The sequence below is a fragment of the Saccopteryx leptura genome, chromosome 11 (genome assembly GCF_036850995.1).
Source record: "Saccopteryx leptura isolate mSacLep1 chromosome 11, mSacLep1_pri_phased_curated, whole genome shotgun sequence".
Taxonomy (NCBI): domain Eukaryota; kingdom Metazoa; phylum Chordata; class Mammalia; order Chiroptera; family Emballonuridae; genus Saccopteryx; species Saccopteryx leptura.
The window spans coordinates 32,694,834-32,718,934 of record NC_089513.1 but is presented as its reverse complement, the minus strand read 5'-3'; the positions used below and the strand labels follow the sequence as shown (position 1 = coordinate 32,718,934).

Genomic DNA, 24,101 nt, shown 5'->3' with positions numbered 1-24,101 from the left:
CTGGTGTGCAGAAGTCCTGGGTTCGATTCCCGGCCAGGGCACACAGGAGAAGCGCCCATCTGCTTCTCCACCCCTCCCCCTCTCCTTCCTCTCTGTCTCTCTCTTCCCCTCCCGCAGCCGAGGTTCCATTGGAGCAAAGATGGCCCGGGCACTGGGGATGGCTCCTTGGCCTCTGCCCTAGGCGCTAGAGTGGCTCTGGTCATGACAGAGCGACGCCCCGGAGGGGCAGAGCATCGCCCCCTGGTGGGCAGAGCGTCACCCCCTGGTGGGCGTGCCGGGTGGATCCCGGTCGGGCGCATGCAGAAGTCTGTCTGACTGTCTCTCCCCGTTTCTAGCTTCAGAAAAATACAAAAAAAAAAAAGTGACTGTGCATTCTTATCTCCATTGTTTGACAATTTTCAAAAATTATACTTTAGTATAAAAATAAATTATAGCTTAAAATTTTTTCAGTATAGTCTCATTCAATGGGGATGGTAATGTGCAACACATTTTGAATGTGCAAAAATGACCCTGGCTGATTGGCTCAGTGGTAGAACGTTGGCCCGGCATATGGAAGTCCCGGGTTTGATTCCCAGTCAAGGCACACAGGAAAAGTGCCCATCTGCTTTTCTATCCTTTCCCCTCCTTCTCTTTCTCTCTTCCCCTCCCTCAGCCATGGCAAGTTGGCCCAGGACGCTGAGGATGGCTCCATGGCCTCAGGTGCTAAAATGGCTCAGTTGCTGAGCAACAAAGCAGTGGCCCCAGATAGGCAGAGCATCACCCCCTAGTGGTCTTGCCAGGTGGACCCTGGTCTGGACGCATGTAGTAGTCTGTAGCTCTGCCTCCCTGCCTCTCACTTGAAAAAAAATGTGCTAAAATGTGGTAACTTTGGCTCTTACAGAGGCAAGCACCAGCTGACTAAAATGTCACTATAAAGAACACCTCATTTCCTCAACAACAAAATAAAAAATATAGTTTTGTTTTCAATGTTTGTTTATACTGTACTTAAAGCATAAGCACAGAAAGTAGAAAGAATAGTAAACTATCACGCCCAGTGTGAAATAAACCCAGAACCTATAATTCAAAGGATAAAAGGTGAACACTGAAAAGACTCAAAGAAAACAGCATTTTATATTTATTATGTTTTTTTAAGAATTAAATTAAATGGCATTCCTACATTAATCTTAAACCTAGTGTTCTTTCATTTATTAAAAACAAAATAAAATAACGTTATCTCTGCTGCTTTGACCCTAGAAGTAGACAGGACACTGGTTATATTAAATTGAACTCTAATTCAAAACAATGACATACTTCTTGGTATTCCCCTGACAAGAGAGCAACAAAACCATTTTCAAGGAACAGATGTCCCCTTATATGTCAACACAGCGAAGCCATCAACAACATGAAATATTCCTGTTTGTTTCTATCTTTCAGGGGGAAGCGAACGTTAAAATTCAACTGCCATCATTTCCCTTTCAAAAGGCAATTTTGATGGGATTTGTCAAAACAACTTATTAGGCTTGGCAACTAACCAATCAGAATAAATACAGAAACCCAACACCAGGGAAACTAAACCTGGTCACATTTGCTTTTCTGTGGTCAAGTGGCTCAATTTCCCACTTACAGGTGAAACACTTCGACATCAGCACAAACACAAACCACCAACTTCACCAATGATTTTTCCACTCTAAATTATTTCACTTAATGCGAACATCAGGCCTCTGGGCCACCGAGGGTTTCCCTCTTCAACATGAGGGTTATGGCTTATAGTTTCTGATTTATTTTTTCTTCAATGAACTCGTAATGCTTTTATAACAAGGGAGGGGGAAGCTTTTTTGTTTGTTTAAACAGTTCATTCAAATCACTCAGGGAAGCCCCCAGTTGGTATCTTAAAGTAGGAATCCTAGTAGACTATAAGGTCTATGAGCACAAAAATGAGAGCGATTTTTGTTGGTTTTAGACGCTTTCGGATGCCCTATGCTTAAAACAGTCCCTGGTACATGTGGACATCTGGACATAATTGTTTAAAGAATAGATCAGAATCTGTAACTGCCAGATTCAGAAGTCTACACTCTATGTGCCACATCACAATTTCTCAAACTGATCTGATAAGAATCATTTTGGAAAGAAAAAAATCAATTCAGGTATTTGACAAAAATGTAAATTCCTAGAACTCTTTCTAGGTGTTCAGATCAAAGACCTAGAAATGTGTTTTTAACAAAGACCCTAAGTAATTTTTACTATCAGACAATTTCAGATCTGTGTTCCTTCTTCCAGCTTCCACGCTCTCAACAACTCAATCCTTCCCCCCAAACACCAAAAATATACACTTGATGCTCACAACAATCTTATGAGACAGGCACTACAACTATCCTTGTTTTTCAGAAAAGAAGACCGAGGCATAGAAAATTTAGGAAGTAAGCACCAGGGTACAGAACTAACAACTGAGAGGTCAGGTATTTGAAGCTCGTCTCCCTCCAGAATCTGAATTTATAACCAATGCACTATTTTGCCTGTACCTACTTGTCCCACTTGTCTCAAAAGTGCAGGCACTGGGTGTTCCCTTTCAGTACTCACTTCCACTCCCGGTAATGAAATTCAACTTCTCGTCTCTGTACATGTGATCACAAATTCTAAACTGGTAGATGATGTAAATAAAGAAAGTTTCATCAAAAGGTATTCAACTGATACTTTGATTTAATATAATAAAAAGACATAACCATTTACAAGGAACATGCTATTACCTGCAGAATAATCCCAGTCATAAGAATGTAATACAAAATAATGAATTTATAAAAGCAAGGCAAATCCAGAAAAAGGTAAGCAAATTAGGTTGTACCTCCTGAGAAATACGTAAAATTAAAGTATATTTGATATTCAGGAAGCCTGAATATAATATTGGGTAGAATATAAATTAATCACTTACCATTGTGCTGCCTAACAAGACTAACAGAAATTCATTCCTCATTAGACACTCTGGCAAACAGAAATCCAATGAATGTTCAATAAATTCACTGTAGTGTAAAAAATTCAATTGGAACCTAAATCTCCTAGATTGCTACAATAAAAGAACATAGACAAATAAAATGAGCTCACAGCAATCAAATTAGATTTTTAAACATGTCCAGTTGTATGACCAGTAACCACCACCATCACGGCCAGGCACATGCAGGTGCAGGTTCCCACTGGATTCAAACAGGCAGTAATGAAACTGCGGAGCCAAAAACTGGAGGGCCATACCTTTATTCTAGCTTCGAACTGGCAGGTGAGTAAACACAAACACACAGGGGGCTCCAAAACCCATTGACATGTTCTCCAGTTCCACAACCAGGAGAATCTTTTCTGGTTTTTTCCTAGAATCAAAGGCCTTCTACCAGTCTCAGCAGAGCTCACAAGAGCCCTCACCTCTGTTCCCCATCTACACACCTTCTCCCTTCTACTCTGCACAAACTCTGCAAAAACATGGCCTCCTTCTTCTTCCTTCTTCTTCTTTTCTAAATAAACTACCTGGGCCCACAAAGACCCCTCCTCCGGCAACATTAGCATAACAGTGGCCCTTTCCAAGCAGGAAGGTAATTAGCAGTTTCATGTGGGCAGCGGCCATTTTTAACAAAAGTGAGCAACTCACACAATACAAATTTTACAACTCATTTGCCAATACCAGTGTACCACAAATAGTAGGTATACCGAAAGGAGTGAGTGTCTTTTAGCACTGCACTCAAGTCTTGCTTTTTTTATAAAGCTTTCTCCTCAGGTTCTCAGGCTTCTTACCCACAAAACAAGTAGCATATGTTTCACTCAGCTTCCTTAGCTAAGTTGTTCTTTTCACTATTCATACTCCATGCCCTGAGAAAGGCATTGCCTTTTCCCTAATTTTAGAATGAATCATTGTTGAATCACCCCTCAAGCAGAACAGAATCCTAACGGAAGAGGCCTCTGAACTGGCTGACAAGATTAAAGGCTAGGATGAGACCTGTCATCATGGTTAACCTAAAAAGGGAGGGGAAATGTGGAAGAACAGTAAGAGCCTTCCTATAGCTTTAACTCTGTTCCAGGCCTACTAATGCAAGACTGAACCTCCTGAGCAATGTCAAGGGTTTTTTTTTGTTTTGTTTTGTTTTGGGGTTTTTTTTTTTGTATTTTTCTGAAGCTGGAAACGGGGAGAGACAGACAGACTCCCACATGCGCCCGACCGGGATCCACCCGGCACGCCCACCAGGGGGCAATGCTCTGCCCACCAGGGGGCGATGCTCTGCCCCTCCGGGGCGTCGCTCTTTTGCGACCAGAGCCACTCCAGTGCCTGGGGCAGAGGCCAAGGAGCCATCCCCAGCGCCCGGGCCATCTTTGCTCCAATGGAGCCTCGCTGCGGGAGGGGAAGAGAGAGACAGAGAGGAAGGGGGGGGTGGAGAAGCAAATGGGTGCTTCTCCTATGTGCCCTGGCCGGGAATCGAACCTGGGTCCCCCGCACGCCAGGCCAACGCTCTACCGCTGAGCCAACCAGCCAGGGCCAATGTCAAGGGCTTTGACATTGAAGCAAAGAGAAAGAACCTAGTAAACAAGGCCTTTGTGTACTGCCCTGGATACTACAAATAAACACTGTCTCATTCTCGCTCTCTTTTTAGCTAGAGACAAAGAGACAAGAACATCAATCTGTTCCTGTGTGTGCCCTGACTGGGGATCGAACCAGCAACCTCTGTGCTTCAGGGTGATGCTCCAACCAACTGAGCTATCCAGCCAGCACTTTGCCTTTTTTTCCCTACTTGATTGGTTTTTAGAGAGACAGAGAGAGGAAGGGAGAGAGAGGGAAGGGGAAAGGGAAGCATTCACTTGTTGTTCCACTCAGTCATGCATACATTGTTTGCTTCCCATGTGTGCCCTGACTGTGGATGGGACCCGCAACCTTGTCATTTCAGGATGACACTCTGACTGAGTTAACCAGCCAGGGCCCTTTCTCATTCTGTTAATACATTTATTATCTGTCTCTAAAAAATACAAAGCTAAATTGGTGACATCATTGTAATAGTATGAATTATAATAATGCAATCACTATTTTTTTTTAATTCAGTGAGAGGAAGAGAGGCAGAGAGACAGACTCCCCGTGAGCTCTGATTGGGATCCACCTGGCAAGCCCCTTACCACCAACTGAGGCATTGCTCTGTTGCTTAGCAACCAAGTTCTTCTTAGCAACTGAGGCAGAGGCCATGGAGCTATCCTCAGCACCTGGGGCCAGCTTGCGCCAATTGAGCCATAGCTGTGGAGGGGAAGAGAAAGAGAGAGAGAGAGAGATGGGGGAGGGGTGGAGAAGCAGATGGGCACTTCTCCTGTGTGCCCTAGCCGGGAATCAAACCTGGGACATCCACATGCTGGACTGATGCTCTACCATTAAGCCAACCGACCAGGGCCTGCAATAACTATTTTTGATAATGTATAACTGCTGATTTGCATCATGAAGTCCCTGGGCCATGCTAACAGCCCAAGGTATTTTTTACAGACACCTCCACCATTAGGCACTTAGAAACCTTATCCACAAACCCTCCAACCACAAGCCTCAAGTGTGTCTTTTGCTTCCTGCTCAGTAGGGGATGTCCCCACCTACCTACTTCCTGGCACTATGATAATAAAGGTTTAGCCCCAGTTCATTCTCTCTCTCTCTCTCTCTCTCTCTGCTTCTCTAAGTGACCTCATGTGACCCTGTGTGGCAGACGGTGCCTCCCACCTTCTGGGGAACTTCTTTCCGTTGTCTCTGTTATCTTACTATACCAATGAAAATAAATCCCAGGTTAAAATGAATGCTCTAAGCATGTTATTCAAAAATTTCCTTTTGCAATACACTCTTTCAATCCTCGAAATACTTGAAATCATTCATTTTAGCACTGCTAAAAGGAAAACTTCAGTTTTCCTACAAAATTTCCAGTACATGAAAATGCTGAAGTTAATTTGAGCAAACATCTATGGGAATCAAACAGCACCAAACTGAAAATGTCTGTGGGCATTCCACCAGCAGGAGCTAAGAGGAAGAAAGGCTTTGACGAGCAGAGCAAGGAAATTCCTTGCTTGGCTGTATCGTAAGTGAGATTAAGCCTTGTTTAAGAAAGCCTAGCCTGACCAGGTGGCGGCGCAGTGGACAGAGCGTTGAACTGGGATGTTGAGGATCCAGGTTCGAGACCCCAGGTCATCAGCAGAGGACCCAGGTTCGAGACCCCGAGGTTGCCAGCTTGAGCGCGGGCTTGTGGCTTGAGCAAAAAGCTCACCAGCTTGGACCCAAGGTCGCTGGCTCAAGCAAGAGGTTACTTGATCTGCTGAAGGCCCAAGGTCAAGGCACACATGAGAAAGCAATCAGTGAACAACTAAGGTGTCGCAATGCGCAACGAAAAACTAATGATTGATGCTTCTCATCTCTCTTCGTTCCTGTCTGTCTATCCCTGTCTATCTCTCTTTCTGACTCTCTCTCTGTCCCTGTAAAAAATTAATTAATTAATTAATTAATTATTTTTTAAAAAAAGAAAGCCTAGTTGGCTATTTGTGATTAGTAGTTAAGTTGCACTTTCTTAACCTGAGGCATTCACACGGATCCACTCAAGCTCAGGTTTGGCTTGCTTATGTGTGCTGCAAGGTATTAGAGCCGCCTTGTTAAATTACTTTAACAGCACCTGTACTCTCTTTTGTATATGTGCGTGCAAGCAGTATTTTTCAAAACCACTAGGCTAAGCCATACTGGAGAGCTAACACAGAAAGAGCAAAAGCCCTGCTCTTGTGAAATTTATACTCTAGGAGTTCTAGGTGGTAAATAAAGTGAGGAAGCTCATCTTTTACTTCAGCTGACTTCCTCACTTTTCCTGCCAGTGTTTCACATATACTACTGTTCAGTAATATCTGCTGAATGAGGGACTGACTCACTACCCTTAAGCATTTTTTCCACCCTTTATTATTGAATAGTGGCTTACAGTGAAGGGACTAGCAATAAGCTTAATCTCACTTAACGAAGACCATGAAGTAGAGCTCTGCCGAGTGATACAGCAATCCAAGCAGCTGAACTTCACGGAATGAATAGTGCACTCACCAGTCACCAGTTTATGTAGCAGGAAGTGGGTCCTCACCAGACGCTGAACCTGCTGGTGCCCTAATCAAGGACTTCCCAGCCCCCAGAACGGAAAGAAAGAAATTCCCATTGTTTATAAGCCACCAGGTTGATGGTATTTTTGTTTAGCAGCCCAGATGGATTCAAATACCATGTAAGTAGAAACTGTTGGTCAAGGATCCTAAAGGTCATCAGTTGCTGTCCCACTGGGAATTTAAGCCAAAGTCCTTGAAATTAGTTCTAAATCTTCAGTCTACATCTCTTGCAACTAAGTAATTGATTTATATTTTAAATATGGTAATGTATGTACCATCTTATAAGGAACTATAGGAATTTGAGTTTATTGCTAGTGTGTCATTGTTTTAGGTAAGACATGAGATTATCTGTTGAGGCAAATGGTACAACTACACAGCCAACCTATCTTCTTTTTCTGTTTTTAACATTTCTGCCTTTTTAATATAACCCTATGCTGGGGGAATTTCCTGAGGTGTACTAAAACCAATCTCTAAAGGGCCAACAGACTGAGGCAAGAAGCTGACAGCTCCAGATTAAAGTTTGTTAGGGTGTGATGCCGGTGGCCAAGGCCAGGCAGGTCCACGTTGGATTCGGGCTGACGGTAGAAAAACTGCGGAGCCAGAGAGCATTGGGCCATTCCTGTTTAATACAATCTTGCAATAGCGGACGAGCAAACAGGCAGGGGAAAATTGATTCTCAGGCAAAGGAACAGCAAAATCGTGGAATTATTTCATGGAGTAATTTCCTAAGTACTGTGGTGGCAGTCTCTGACCTAGTGGGGAAGGCTTCCACCCACCCAGAGAAAATGTCTACACAGACTAGGAGATACCTGTACCCTGCATGGGGTGGCTTTATTTCAGTGAAATCAATTTCCCAATGTTCCCCTGGCATAGTTCCCTTTTCTCTAACTCCTAAGGGTGTTGTCCTACCTTGTTTCGCATTCACTCGTGCGCAGGCCTGGCAATGTCCTATAATGCTATGTAGTATCTGGTCCAGGTGTGGTATAAGATACCTGGATTGGAGCAATTCAGTCATTTTGGACGTTCCGAGGTGGGATGCTTGGTGTATTTGGAGGGCTGTTGTCCGCCCTAATGTCTCTGCGATCAAGATTCTTTCATCTGGTAGGCTCCACCAACTATCGGCACTTTTGGTAGCTGTTTTCTCTTCAGCTAAGGTAGTTTCCTCCTGAGAGTAGTGAGGGGTGTTGGGCAACTCAGGCAGAGGCAAAGTCACTAAAACCTGGAGAGGCCCCACTGGTTTTGTGGCTACTGTCCAGGCCTCTAGGTCCGCTGCTCGGTCCCCTCGGGCTACCTTTGAGTCTCCATTTTGGTGTCCTTTACACTGAATGATCGCTACGGCTGAGGGGAGTTTGATAGCTTCTAGTAAGGCTAAGATTTCTTCTTTATTTTTGATACCCTTCCCAGCCGAGGTTAGTAGCCCTCTTTCTTTATAAACGGCACTATGTACGTGTGCTGTAGCAAAAGCATATTTACTGTCCGTATAAATGAAAACTGCTTTTCCTTTTCCCCATCTGAGGGCTTGGATAAGGGCTATCAGTTCTGCCTTTTGTGCTGACCTTCCCTGGCTCAGCGCCTGCGACCAGATAACCCAATCTAAGGTTATACTGTGGCCCCCGTGTACCTGATGCCGTCTTGTATGTAGCTGCTCCCGTCTGTGTACAGTACCTCATCAGCGTCAGGCAGCTCAGAGTCCTTTAAGTCAGGTCATGCAGTCTGTATGATGTTGATGACCTCCGTGCAGTCATGGAACGGGGTGTTCAGGTCGTCATCTGGGAGTAGGCTTGTGGGGTTGATGGCAGTTGTTTTCTGAAACCTTATCCTGGGCTGATCTAGGAGTAAAGCTTGGACCTGGGTTACTCAGGTGTTAGACATGTATCTCTCTGGAGCTCCCCTTAGGAGTGTTTCCACTGCATGTGGTGCTGATAGAGTTAGCTCTTGACCTAATGTGAGCTTGTCAGCCTCTGTAACTAGGATTGCGGTTGCTGCTACGGCCCTTAGGCAGGCAGGCCATCCAGCTGCCACAGGGTCCAGGCGTTTAGCCAGGTATGCAACCGGTCTCTTCCAGGGTCCCAAAGGCTGCGTCAGAACCCCTTTTGCGATTCCCCGAGCCTCATGAATGAAGAGCTGGAAGGCCTTTGAGACGTCAGGTAGTCCAAGAGCAGGGGCCAATGCTAAAGCCCTCTTAAGGTTTTCAAAGGCTGTTTGCTCTGTCTCAGTCCAGTGTAGACTGTAGAGGTTGTGACCCACCCACACAGGCATAGAGAGGCTTTGCTAGTTTGGCAAAACCTAGAACCCATAGTCTACAATACCCTACAGCCCCAAGGAATTCCCTTACTTGCTGTTTAGTTGTTGGAGTGGGACCCAGAGGATGGCTTCGATGAGTTCACAGGACAGAGTTCTTTGTCCTTTGACCTTGTAGCCTAAACAAGTAACCTCTGGAGTGCAGAGTTGAGCCTTTTTAGCTGACACTTGTAGTGAGGCTAGGGGGTCTCGAGTGGCCTCAAGACAACGCTCCTCCGTAGATGCCGCCAGCAGTAGGTCATGTCATCTACGTACTAGAGTAGGGTACAGTTCTGGTGTTCCTGCCGCAAGGCTACCAGGTCTATACTCAGGGCTTCATCAAAGATAGTATGAGGGTTCCTTTTTCTCCACAGCCTCTCCAACATTTGCTATTACCTGTCTTGCTAATAATAGCTAATCTAACAGGTGTGAGGTGGTATCTCATTGCCATTTTGATTTGCATTTCTCTAATAGCTAATGAAGATGAGCATCTTTTCATATATCTGTTGGCCATTTGTATTTCTTCCTGGGAGAAGTGTCTATTCATATCCTCTTCCCATTTTTTTATTGGATTGTTTGTTTGTTTGTTGTTGAGTTTTATGAGTTCTTTGTATATTTTGGATATTAGGCCCTTATCTGAGCTGTTGTTTGAAAATATCATTTCCCATTTAGTTGGCTTTCTGTTTATTTTGTTATCAGTTTCTCTTGCTGAGCAAAAACTTCTTAGTCTGATGTAGTCCCATTCATTAATTTTTACCTTCACTTCTCTTGCCTGTGGAGTCAAATTCATAAAATGCTCTTTAAAACCCAGGTCCAGGACATGGAAACAACCAAAAATCCCATCAATAGATGACTGGATAAAGAAGATGTGGCACATATACACTATGGAATACTACTCAGCCATAAGAAATGATGACATCGGAACATTTACAGCAAAATGGTGGAATCTTGATAACATGATACGAAGCGAAATAAGTAAATCAGAAAAAACCAGGAACTGCATTATTCCATACGTAGGTGGGACATAAAAGTGAAACTAAGAGACACTGATAAGAGTGTGGTGGTTACGGGGGGGAGGGGGGAATAGGAGAGGGAAAGGGGGTGGGGAGGGGCACAAAGAAAACAAGATAGAAGGTGACAGAGGACAATCTGACTTTGGGTGGTGGGTATGCAACATAATTGAACGACAAGATAACCTGGACTTGTTATCTTTGAATATATGTATCCTGATTTATTGATGTCACCCCATTAAAAAAATAAAATTATTAAAAAAAAAAAAAAAAAGATAGTAGGAGAGTTTTGGAAGCCTTGAGGCAATCTAGTCCATGTTAGTTGGCCAGAGAATTCTCCTGCTGGATCTATCCACTCAAAGGCAAAAACAGGCTGGCTTTTAGGCGCTAGTGGGATGCTGAAGAAGGCATCTTTAAGGTCTAGGACTGCACAGACCCGATGCTCAGGATGCAGGAGGCTAAGCAATGTGTGTGGATTAGGGACTGTAGGGTGTATGGTCTCTATCAATGTGTACGGGTTAGGGACTGTAGGGTGTATGGTCTCTATCAATGTGTACGGGTTAGGGACTGTAGGGAGTATGGTCTCTACCCATTTCTTAACTTCCCGAAGGTCCTGTACCGGCCAGTAATCTTTTGTTCCAGACTTTAGGACCAGTAATAAGAGAGTGTTCCATGGGGATTGGCAGGGCACCAAGATTCCTGCTCCCTGGAGCTGCTGTATATGGACAGCTATTCCCTCCCTAGCTTTCTGACTCATTGGGTATTGTCTTAACACTACTGGAGTCACAGTGGATAGCAATTGTATGACCACAGGTGGCTGGTGGGCTGCAAGTCCGGGAGGGTTGGCTTCAGCTCACACTTCTGGAAAACTCTCCTGAAGCTGTTGGAGTAGCAAAGGGCTGCGGGCTTTTTCTAGTCCAGTTGATTCCTGTAAAAGGTATTCTTTGGAGAGGGGGCAGGTTAGGAGTAGCTGTAACCCAGTGCCTGGAGTTCTCTTATTGGATCCTATAGTTAAGGTGGTATTTTCTCCCTTAAAGGAGACTATGGCTTGGAGTTTTTGTAATAAGTCCTGCCCTGTCAGGGGATAGGGGCATTCCGGTATGACCAAGAAAGAATGGGTGACCATTCCTTGCCCTAGATTGACTGTCTGCTGCGTGGTCCATGGGTAGTAGGCAGTTTTTCCAGTGGCCCCTTGTATTGAAGTTTTATGTGTAGTAATGGGCCCTAGAGGCTTGGATAAAACTGAATGTGTTGCTCCAATGTCTATTTAAAAGTCCACAGTTTTCCCCTTACTTCTGCTGTTGCCATAGCCTCCCAGGGGTTCAATGAAAAGGAGCCTTGGCCCGGTCAGTCCTCAAGGTTCAGAACCTTAGAACTTGTCTTAGCTGCTTGTAGTTGGGGACATCTGTTTTTCCAGTGCCCCTCCTCCCTGCAATGTGTGCACTGACAGATAGCCACTAATCTAATATGAAGCTTATAAATTTCCTTTTACTTTTGCCCAGAAACTTCCAATTTAATTTTAATTTGGGAATTTTCAATTTTGCATGCATAAAAATTCAGGCCTTACCCAGTATACATTAAACAAAGACCTCACATACAAAAATCACAAAAAAATAGCCTGACCTGTGGTGGCACAGTGGATAAAGCGTCGACCTGGAAATGCTGAGGTCGCCGGTTCGAAACCCTGGGCTTGCCTGGTCAAGGCACATATGGGAGTTGATGCTTCCAGCTCCTCCCCCCTCTTCTCTCTCTCTGTCTCTCCTCTCTCTCTCTCTGTCTCTCTGTCTCTCCCTCTCCTCTCTAAAAAAATGAATAAAAATAAAAAAATATTTTAAAAAAAACAAAACCAAAAATCACACAAAAAAATACACAGTTCAACAGACAAGGGAAAGGGTTCCACTTCCAGGGGTTTCTCAGGTGTTCTGCTAGCCACGTTCCTGGAGCTCAGACTTAGACACCAGAGATTCCCATTCACACACCAAACCAATCACTCAGGGGCCTCTCAGGTGTTTGCAGGCCGCTTTCCACTCACACACTAATTAACAAAGACTGAGATCTCAACAAACACCTGACGAACACAAAGAAGATGTGTCTGGGAGTCTGTAGCAAGATCAATTAACCTGGTTAACTCAGTTTCCTCCCTAGACCACAAATGAACAAAGTCTCCACTATGCCTTCCTCTAAGAGTGCATCTAGATGCCTCTGGCAATCCTGGGCAAGACAAAGTCTCCCCTCCTTTTTTTCCCCCAGAGTATAACCAGACGTTCCCCAGGAAAGTCCAAGGCGAGACCTAAACCCCCCCACCGATGTCTCGGTCTTCGAGGGGCCCAATGTAAGAGTATGACTTTGTCCAGTCTTCTACACACTGGTCCAAGCTGACGTCCCAAAAGAAAAACCCTCGGAGTCCCAAATCAGCAAAGTAAAATAATCAACCCTGCCTACAATCTCCAAAGTCCAAAATTTCACACTCCTTGATTTCTTTGCTGAATTGTTGAATTTAGGGACCAGAAATGGTGTCTGCCGAGAGACTTTCTGAACCCACTGGAGAATCGGAGCTCTGAAATGTTTCAGGGGGTGCCCCTCCTAGTAAGCCTTGGGGTTAGGCAGCCCCCCCGGAGAGGCCAGCTGATGCGAGTGTCTCTACTCATGGTAACATGGAATACTGCATCTCAGATGAGCCCCCAAATGTTATAAAGTACTGTACCTCATTTCTGCGGGTTCATGTAGAGACACCAAGTCCAATATGAATTTTGAGGAATTTTATTATGAAAAGCCGGCAGCATACATGAGACAATCCTCCTACCTAAATCATGCAGCCCTGATTACCTCTCAGAGACTACTTATATACTCTTTGACCACATACAGGTCGGGGAGGCATAACATCATGACACAAGCTTACAACTACATACAGATGGGGATTCACAAACCATACATTTCACAGATTCTTCCAATGTCTCTCCCCTCCCTCCATTGCCCAGGGACATGCTATTCCTAGGATTCAAAGAGGGGGAGAAAGAAAGCAATATACAAATTCTATCTCCTATTGAAAGAGCAAGGAAGTTCTTCAAATACCTTACTACACTCTTGCTTTGTAAAATTGCCATAGTCATTTCATAATGATTAAGAATGACTTAGTAGGCCCTGGCCAGTTGGCTCAGCGGTAGAGCATCGGCCTGGCGTGCGGGGGACCCGGGTTCGATTCCCGACCAGGGCACATAGGAGAAGCGCCCATTTGCTTCTCCACCCCCCCCTCCTTCCTCTCTGTCTCTCTCTTCCCCTCCCGCAGCCAAAGCTCCATTGGAGCAAAGATGGCCTGGGCACTGGGGATGGCTCCTTGGCCTCTGCCCCAGGCGCTAGAGTGGCTCTGGTCGCAACAGAGCGATGCCCCGGAGGGGCAGAACATCGCCCCCTGGTGGGCAGAGCGTCGCCCCCTGGTGGGCGTGCCGGGTGGATCCCGGTCGGGCGCATGCGGGAGTCTGTCTGACTGTCTCTCCCCATTTCCAGCTTCAGAAAAATACAAAAAAAAAAAAAATTATGACTTAGTAGGTCACTAATGGCTCTCCATCAATTTCTCCCCAAATATGTGTGCTTTAATTGTCTTCACAAAGGAGAATTTTTTTGTGTCACCTTGTACTAACAATTTAAAAATAAATAAATACAAATAAGAGGGGAAATGTTTGCAACAAATGAATTGATATCCTCAGCAAGTAAAAAGCTCTCACAAATATAAAAGGAAAATAGTGACATCTCAATTTTAAAAATGGGAAAAGCCATTTCTTTGAAGAACCGTAATGGTCAATAAACAGCGAGAAATAACCTTATCTTCAAGTTAACTAGTTTAAAGCAACATGACATCATTTTTCATCTACTAAATGGCCAAAGAAAAATTTAAATACTACGACTTTTAGGGTCCAGTGAAAAATGAGAAAACCTCACGTTAGAGGGGCCGAGTATGGGAATGCACAATGTCCTTGAACTACGGGGACTTCGGTGTCTGAACACAAGCTGCTTGACTTGGCTGTGTCTATGGCTGTCACATGGGGATACCATAGCTACTGCACAGAGCTGTTGAGCAGAAGAGCAATATACATGGCTGTTACTTTTTGTTCAGCCTGTTTATCCACGTGTTTACTTTTGTCAGAGATACTGGAAAAGAACTGAAAATATCGGGAAATATCGAAACTTTTCTAAAACATTGGAGGTGGAATGAATCAGGAACGACCGGACACCAAGAATAGTGGCTGGTGGTGGGAAAGGGAGGTGAGGTGGGCGGCACGCCCACCGACCCCGCCTCTCTGCGCACCTCCTCCGGGACTTCAGGCTCCACTGGGCCAGCGGCCGCAGAGGGAAGCGGTGGGAAGCGTAGGATCCAGGCGCTGATTGGCTGCCTCTGAGCACGGGGCGGGACGGACGGAGGCTCGGGAGGAATCGCGAGCGGAAAGCCGCGTGGGTTCACTTCCGGTCTTTGTGGCTCGCCGCTCTGGTCGGCGGCTGGCTCCCTGGCCGCTCCTGGGCTTTGCGGTGAGGGACGCGGGCCCCGTGGCGGAGGGAGGGCAGGGAAGGCGTGCGGCCTGGACCGCGGGCGCGGGGTGAAGAACCCCGTTCCTCGGCCGGTCGATCCCGGGCGGCGTCTGATTGCGTACTGGGGACGCAGTTGAGGCCATCACTGAAGCCCCAGCTTTCTAACGGAAAAGGCACTCATTCCTCCACCCTGTAGCCTCAGTATTAAAATCTGTAAAGTTATTGGTAGAGTTAGGGTTAAATTTTACTGTCCTACTAATTTAAGGACTACCCCCTCCTATCGGTATTCCCCCATCCTAAAATCAGAAAATTTAACACATGTTGCCATATTTAACTTTTTAAAAATGTTTACTCCTGTATAGGCTAAGCTTTTTGAAAGCTAAGATTGACCTTTTTGCTTCTTCTCTGTATCTGACATGGTCCCTGTATGCTGACATGATAAGCATTTAACATACACTTATTGGTTATTTGCCGGTAGACTCATTTATTCATCAGAATTAGTGTCATGATTCACACACACACACACACACACACACACACACACACACACAGTAAAAACTATTGTACCCAATTACTCGCCTTATGAGAGCCCATAGTAAGTTCCTCAGTGTTCGCTGAAGAAATTCAGTGAATACCAAAATTGATTAAATGGTTACATATGCAATGGTATTTTTATTTGAGTCAACTAATGTTTAATAGGCAGTTAACTGCTTTAAAAATCAGCGTTATTAAATCCTAGTTAGATACTGTTACCCTTGGAAGTCTGAGGCTTACAACTTTATTAAGGGGGAGTTCCGCAAGTTCTACATACACCTTAAAGACGAATTTTTCTCGATGAGTCAAAACTGAAAGAGAATTAAAAAGGGAATTTCTCAGTGTGATGCACGTTAATATTGCATTCTTTTGCTTCTAAAATAATTCCTTAGCGCATTTGTGGTAGAAATTCTACAAAATAGGAGACAGTGAATGACATGAGGGATTTTTAGTTTGTCACCTGATTATTATTTATTTACAATCTCAAACTTCTTCCCTTTCAATCAATATGTATGTTACTGGGATGACTGATGTTTATATTATAAGTTCTTAGAGATTGTTTTACATTGCTGTAAGTTAACAGTGCTTTTATATCCTTCAGGAAAGAAGAAATTACTGAAAGGATTCCTGAAGTAGAGTATCCACTTGTAGTGAGCTTTTGATCAACGTGTTTCAGGCCAGAATGGCTGTAGAATCCAGAGCAATTTCAACACTGATACCTCAAAACCCTCGGGAACAAGAACTGATACTAGTGAAAGTAGAAGAAAGCCTTCCCTGGGGTCAGAAATCAAAGCAAAACGGGAGTATCCGATCCTGCCAAGAATTGTTTCGCCAGCAATTCCGGAAGTTTTGCTACCAGGAGACGCCTGGGCCCCGGGAGGCCCTGGGCCGACTCCAGGAGCTGTGCTATCAGTGGCTCATGCCAGAGTTGCACACAAAGGAGCAGATCCTAGAGCTGCTGGTGCTGGAGCAGTTCCTGAGCATCCTGCCTGAGGAGCTGCAGGTCTGGGTTCAGCAACATAGTCCAAAGAGTGGCGAGGAAGCTGTGGCTCTCCTGGAGGACTTGGAGAGGGAATTTGATGACCCAGGGCAGCAGGTGGGGACGGGGAGATGCTGTATGTTGTGGGAAAAGGGATTTACAAACTGGAGCGTGTGGCATCATCGTAACAGGAGGATAAAGATATGCTTATCCGTACTGACCCTAACCCTGAAGTGACTGCTAGGGCCATGCCCATCTTTCTCCTTTCATAGTTCTTTTTTCCCTATTTCTCATCCCTGGAGAGGTCTTTGTTGACCTCTGAGATTTTTACTAAGCATTTCCTTAGGGATTTCTCACAGTGTTAACCGTATTTTACTGATTTCAGGTCCCCAATTTGACATGTCTTGGAGCATCACAAGAGTTAAACATCCAACTCCAGCCTCTAAAGACACAGCTGAAACCCTGGGAGTGCTGCTTTCCCCCCCAAAGTGGTAAGAAATAGAAACTCATCCGGATCTGCTATCAGGCCTCTGGCTTTGAGTATACAGAATTAATTGCATTTACGAACATGCCACACTTCAGCCTTAACCCTTTATTATTCTAGCCCTGAGGCGCTCACTTCAGCAGCTTTGTATTCAGCAATCCTCAGGAATGGCAGTCAGGCCTCCTGTGTCCATTTCCCTGTCATTTACTAAATCCTTCATTATATCTTAATTGGGTACTAATACATGTCAGGCAGGGTGATAGGCACTGGGTCTCTATCTTCAAAGAACTTTCAGGTCTCAGTGGGGTGGTGGACAAGCAAAAAGGCAATTGCAGTATAGAATAGTAAATGACAGACTAAAAGTAGGCCCTGGGTACTACGAAGCCATATGTAAAGGCCCCTAACCCAGCCTTACAGGTTCAGGAAATACTTCTTGACGGAAAAGACAGCTAAGCTTAGACTTGAACTGTAAGTAGGAAAAAAGCCAGATAAATACAGTGTGTCCGTAAAGTCATGGTGCACTTTTGACCGGTAACAGGAAAGCAACAAAAGACGATAGAAATGTGAAATCTGCACGAAATAAAAGGAAAACTCTCCCAGTTTCATACCTATTCAGTGCAGTTTGATGTGGGCTCACGCACAGATTTTTTAGGGCTCCTTAGGTAGCTATCCCGTATAGCCTCTACAGACTCGTCACTGACTGATGGCCTACCAGAACGGGGTTTCTCCACCAAACTGCCAGTTTCCTTCAACTGCTTATCCCACCAAATAATGTTATTCCTATGTGGTGGCACTTCGTTATAAATGCGCCGATGTTCACGTTGCACTTTGGTCACAGATTTGAATTTAGCGAGCCACAGAACACACTGAACTTTCCTCTGTACCGTCCACATCTCCACTGGCATGGCCATGGGCTGCTCCGCTGTATACACGGTGTTACATCATCATCTGCACATGCACACATGCTGCCACATCATCCTACAGAAACTGGGAGGGTTTTTCTTTTATTTGGTGCAGATTTCACATTTCTATCATCTTTTGTTGCTTTCCTGTGACCGGTCAAAAGTGCACCATGACTTTATGGACACACTGTAGGTGGGAGGAGAAGTGTCCCAAGCCAAAGGGAAAAACTATTTCTCCACACTTCTGACTCTGTGTACAGGGTTTTCCCTCACATTAAACTGTTCTGACACTTAACTCCCCAGAATTAGTGCAGACCCCACAGATAATGTCTCAGTCCCACAAGGCAAGCAGCCCCCCCCCCCTTCAGATGCCAGTTGCATGTAATGAGTCCCAGGTTACCCACACTTCTGATCTGCTGTAAATTGGCGGTTTCACAACCCCCTCCTGGGGTCTCATCACTTGGTATAATGGCTCACAAAACTCAAGGAAACACCTTACTACTGTTGGTGGTTTATTATAAAGGACACAAGTGAATAGAGGTTCACAGGGTGAGGTCCAGAGAATCCTGAGTGCAGGATTGATATTTGGGCTGCCCTTCTCCTGGCACTTGGATGAATTCACTATCTCAGAAGCTCTACGAACCCCTTTGTTTAAGGTTTTTGTGGAGGTTTCATTAAATGGGCACAGTTGATTAAATCATTAGCCATTGGTGATGAGCTAGCTCAATCCCTACCTAGCACCTCTCCCTCAAAGTCAGAGGATGGGGCTGAAAGTTCTAACCCTCTTCACTTGGTTGGTTCCTATGGCAACCAGCCTACCCTCCCAAGAGTTGACTCATTAGCATAAACCTAGGTATGGTTGGTAGGGGTTTATTCTGAGTAACAAGATACTCCTCTCACCTCTACCACTTAGGAAGTTTCAAGGGTTTTTAAAACTCTGTGCCAGGAAGTGGTGATGAAAATCAGATAGTATATATTTCCTATACTACAGTATCACATAAGCAAAGGCCACAAAGTCCTGTTGGTGAAGGAATTCAGCCCATTCTGGGAATTGAAGATAATTTAACTGGAATAGTGAATTCATAAGGGAGAAGTAGTAAGAGAAACTAGGGAGGAAAATGGGACCCAGATTGTGAAAACTTGTATGTCATTCTAATTAGTTTGTACAGCGTAGTGGAGTATAGTTGAAAGGTTTTGGACAAGGGAATGACATGTTTGGATATGTATTTAAAAATTTAGTAGCAGAGTGGAGAATGCATTTGAAGGTAAGAGTAGAGCCCTGTTAGAGACTGTTACAACTCAAATGACCACAGTGAATAAATCAAGATGTATTATGGTAAGAGGTGGGGAAGATCAAACTGACTCCTGCTTATCAGTATTTAAATTGCATTGCAGTAGCTGGGCATCATTGAAAGTGGAGCATGTAGGTAAGAGTTGATGATGATACGTTTCAGTCTTGAACAGCTTGGTTAATAGTGGTGCTGTTTATATAAATGGAAAACATAAGGGAAAAAACATACTGATGATGTGTTTTGGACATTTTGGTGCTTGTGAAATATTCACAAGTAATGTAACCAATTAGCATTGGATATGATAGTACAGAGCTTAACAGAGAAAACAGTTAGAATTGAGGATCTGGTTAGCTTATAACATAAGTACAATAGTAATTGAAGTCTAGGAGGTAGACAGTTTATAAAGTGGGGATACATGAGAGCCCAGAACAGAATTTGAAGGAACTCATGTTTGAGTGATTGGCCTCGAATCGAAGAAGGAACGGCCACAGAAATCAGGCTAATATAGCTGTTTCTTAAAGGAAGGTGTTGTCACAAGTGTCAGTGTTACAGAGAGGCCAATTAAGTAAGACCTGTAAAGTCCCCATTAGATTAAATAGCTATGGAGTTGGTGGTTTTGATGGGAGTGTGTGGGAATTGGGGTGGGGGGAGGCAGAAACCAGATTATATAATGGAAATGAGTACAGACAATCCTTTTAAGAAGCTTTACTCTGAATGGGGATGAGGTTTCATGAGGGAGATGTGTAGACGAGGAGCTTGATTTTAAAAGATGAGAGAGGCTTGAGCTCGTTTAAATGCTGATGAACAGGAAGAAGACAGTGGAGAAAGAGGTTGGAAATATTAGGAAAGGAATAGTAGGTAATTGATTCATTGAATTCTCCAAGGGGGCAGGAAAGGATAAACTGCAAAGCACAACTGTAGGCTCTAGTATTAGAAGGGAAAAAGGAACCTATTTTGACCAGTTAAAGAAGATATTTGTGGACACAGACATCTTTTGTGGGTAGAAGCATCTGTTTCCTCTCACATAGAAAGTGAGCATTGCTTGGGAGTGTGTGGAGAAATTAAAACTGTCTTTTGCTATTATTTCAGGTTGTGAAAACAGTGAATCAGCGACAAAGAAGGACATTTTGGGAGAAAAAGCAGGACTTCCCCTGGAACTTTCATTTGGAGGAGTTAGTGAGCACAAAAGCAACTTAGCATGGCAGCAAGGAGGTGCTTCAGGGGAGAAACCAGGAAGATCCCCTTCCCAAGGAGGCCGTCTCAGTCAAGGAATCACACACAGATCTCCGGGGAGGAGAAACCACCACGAGCCTCAGAGAAGCTTAATTCCAAGTGCAAACTCGGAAACCTACCAGAAAGTTCCTACGGAAGAGAGACCTTATAGATGTGATGTGTGTGGGCACAGCTTTAAACAGCATTCCTCTCTCACACAACACCAGAGGATCCACACCGGAGAAAAGCCCTATAAATGTAACCAGTGTGAGAAGGCGTTTAGTTTGAGGTCGTATCTTATTATTCACCAGAGAATTCATAGTGGTGAGAAAGCATATGAATGCAGTGAGTGTGGGAAAGCCTTCAATCAGAGCTCAGCCCTCATTAGACATCGTAAAATTCACACCGGTGAGAAAGCCTGTAAGTGCAATGAATGTGGCAAAGCATTCAGTCAAAGTTCCTATCTCATTATCCATCAAAGAATTCATACTGGTGAGAAACCCTATGAGTGTAATGAGTGTGGGAAAACCTTTAGCCAAAGCTCAAAGCTTATTAGACACCAGCGAATTCATACAGGAGAGAGACCTTACGAATGTAATGAGTGTGGGAAAGCTTTTAGGCAGAGCTCAGAGCTGATTACCCATCAGAGGATACACAGTGGAGAGAAGCCCTATGAGTGTAACGAGTGTGGAAAAGCCTTCAGTTTGAGTTCAAACCTCATCAGACATCAGAGAATTCACAGTGGAGAGGAACCTTATCAGTGTAATGAATGTGGCAAAACGTTCAAAAGGAGCTCAGCCCTTGTTCAGCATCAGAGAATCCACTCTGGGGATGAAGCTTATATATGTAATGAGTGTGGGAAGGCTTTCAGGCACAGATCAGTCCTTATGCGCCACCAGAGAGTCCACACTACAAAGTAACTTGTGAACACAATGAACATTGTAAAGACTTTGTTAGTCAAAAGGGTTTATTTTAAGCAAGACTCCTTGAAGGTTGTAAACTGCTGTACTAGGTCTTGAGTCAGTGTAACTTTATGCAGCACTTCCGAGTGCGTATGCGTATTCTCTGTAAAGCTTTTCCTGTGACTAGTCAACAACAGAGGAAAGAATCACTGCTTGCAGCTTTTCTCTGAGGGTTAGGAATACTCAGGAAATAGGAAAAATGGGACTATTACATTGAGACCTCATTTTCCATGAGAATGTCATGAAGAGAGAGGACAGCAATCCAGGCTCTGTCACTGCATCTGCTAGTATGTCCGGTCTGGGGGATGGTGTGAACAGGATGAGGGACATTCTGTCTTGGGAATAGAAACATTTTACTGATCAATAAAGAACAGTGGCAGGACAGATGGGGAAATGGCTTCATAAATGATTTGTTGAGCCCTGGGCAGGCAAGAAACAAGATAGAAGAATACAAAATAATTTATCCAGCTGTTATTTTTTGAGTAGGCTTTATGCCAGAAACTAGGTTTAATGGAAAATAAGAGTTGTCTACATTTTAATGAACAGGGCAGACAGGTAACGGCACTGGTATGGTCAGTGCTATGTGAGATTAAGGAATACCTGACCCAGCCTTGGGTCAAGGAAGGCTTCTAAAAGAAATGGTAAAGCAGTGGTAGTCAACCTGGTCCCTACCGCCCACTAGTGGGCGTTCAGGCTTTCATGGTGGGCGGTAGTAGAGCAGCCAAAGTATAAATAAAAAGATAGATTTAACTATAGTAACTTGTTTTATAAAGATTATTTTGGCCTGACCAGGCAGTGGTGCAGTGGATAGAGCATCCGACTGGGATGTGGAGGACCCAGGTTTGAGACCTCGAGGTTGCCAGCTTGAGTGCGGGCTCATCTTGTTTAAGCAAAGCTCACCAGCTTGGACCAAGGTCGCTGGCTTGAGCAAGGGGTTACTCGGTCTGCTGTATCCCCATGGTCAAGGCACATATGAGAAAGCAATCGATGAGCAGCTAAGGTGTCACAACAAAAAACTAATAATTGATGCTTCTCATCTCTCTCTGTTCCTGTCTGTCTGCCCCTATCTGTCCCTCTCTGACTCTGTCTCTGTAAAAATGATAATAAAAAAATAAATTTATTTTGCCCAACTTAGCAAAAATCCAACATAAAGTACCTGGTAAATAATTATTATTATATGCTTTAACTTGCTGTAACTCTGCTTTATAATTTTTATAAAGTAAAGTTACTTCCCTACTTTATAAATCACCATTACTGTGGAACTGGTGGGCGATTAGAAAATTTTACTACTAAAGGAGATACAAAAGTGGGTGGTAGGTATAAAAAGGTTGACTACCCCTGCTCTAAAGGATGAGTAGGGAGGGGGTAGGCAGGCCAGGGAACAATGAACAAAGGTCAGGAAGAAAGTGGCACATCTGAGGAATTAAAAGTAAAAATGTGTTGAGCATTCTTGTTGAGTTCCTTTTGAAGTGGAGTCAAGTCTATAAGAGAAGTACGGATGTGGCTAGAATTTCTTAAGTAGTGCCTGTAGTAAAATGTGAGCCAGCGGAGCAGTTTCTGTTACTAGCCAGCACGTGGTGTCCTTGAACCGCGGTTGGTGAGGAGTCTATCTTCTGTGTGACCCAGAGAAGGTGTTAATACGTGGTTTCCTTACTCTGCCTGGAAGCTAGGCTAGACCTTTGATGCAGGTTGGGGTGGGAGTCAGAGCCCAGCCTGTGGGCTAAGAATCTTAGAGTTCTAAATGTCCCTCTCCCAGACATAAGGCCATCTTTGGTTCTTAAGACTATCAGCTACTGTCGGCTTCCCAACCCCCACGTCTCAGAAGCTGCTGTGGCTACCGAACCACTTGTTCCTGAGGCTGTACCCCTACAGTTCCTAGTCCACCCCAGGTCTCAGATGCCAAAAATATTTGTCGGTTGCTGGGTCTGACATCCTCCGAACACCTCACACATACTCAGTTTTGTCTTATATCGGCAATATTTTCATGAATTTGTTAAGGATGGTTCTAAAGGGAACTGACAACAAAGTAACAGTCATGGTCCTTCGAGAGACTACCCTCTTCTGAAGGACCCAGCGGGAAAAGTGTCCCTGGACTGGTGCTTCTCAGTGCAATATGGAAAGGTGTATAAGTCTGCCACAGAAAACATGTTATTCCAAATAACCAACAGATTGGAGTTAAACACACCTTACCAAGAATAGCAATCCATGGACATCTAGAATCTTGTGCATGAGAAAAGCAGTTTCATGGGGATCAATAGAGTAGTGCTCCAGGTGGGGCAGACAGATGAGCAGGTACAAACCAGCAGGAATGGCAGGAGGGCTAAAGAAACAGAATCATTTGGAAAAGATAGTAAAATTAACAAACTAGTAAGAGCTATTCACTTATTTTCCTCTTCTTCACAGAAAGACCCAAACTGAAAAGGGTAGAACTAAATAGGAATGATATATTATAAAAGGGATATTCTTTTATATAGAGTTCTCACACATATCGAACGTGACAGGTACTTGTTAGCATTTTGTATAAATGTACTAGTTATTTCTCAGCCCACATTTTGGCAGATGAGGAAATGAAGGGTTAGGATCATGGCTTACTCAATGTCACATAGCTAAAAAGTGATGAGGTTAAACTTTGAACCCAGCAGGAATCCAGAACTTGAGCTATTTCTCTACATTCTCCCCATGAAAGAGTAAGAAAAAATTGTTTCTTAAGTAGGCAAATCACAAAAGAATAAATGCCAGTGGACACTTAAGTGTTCAGCCTTGCTATAATTAGAATTGTACTATAGTAAAGCAGAAGTTGAGCTGGAAATTTTTTTATCCCTCATAAAACTAA

The 24,101-nt window shown here is 44.1% G+C and overlaps 1 protein-coding gene across 1 annotated transcript in view; it reads left to right on the top strand.

Moving 5' to 3' along the window:
* The first annotated feature begins 14,832 nt into the window (after positions 1-14,832).
* ZNF397 (zinc finger protein 397) overlaps positions 14,833-24,101 on the top strand; it is a 39,259-nt gene continuing 29,990 nt past the window's right edge. Inside the window, exons 1-4 of the mRNA XM_066353465.1 lie at positions 14,833-14,903; positions 16,039-16,533; positions 16,802-16,907; positions 20,184-21,222. Coding sequence (XP_066209562.1) covers positions 16,120-16,533; positions 16,802-16,907; positions 20,184-21,222 — 1,559 coding nt within the window. The 5' untranslated portion in view covers positions 14,833-14,903; positions 16,039-16,119. The remainder of the gene's footprint in view (positions 14,904-16,038; positions 16,534-16,801; positions 16,908-20,183; positions 21,223-24,101) is intronic.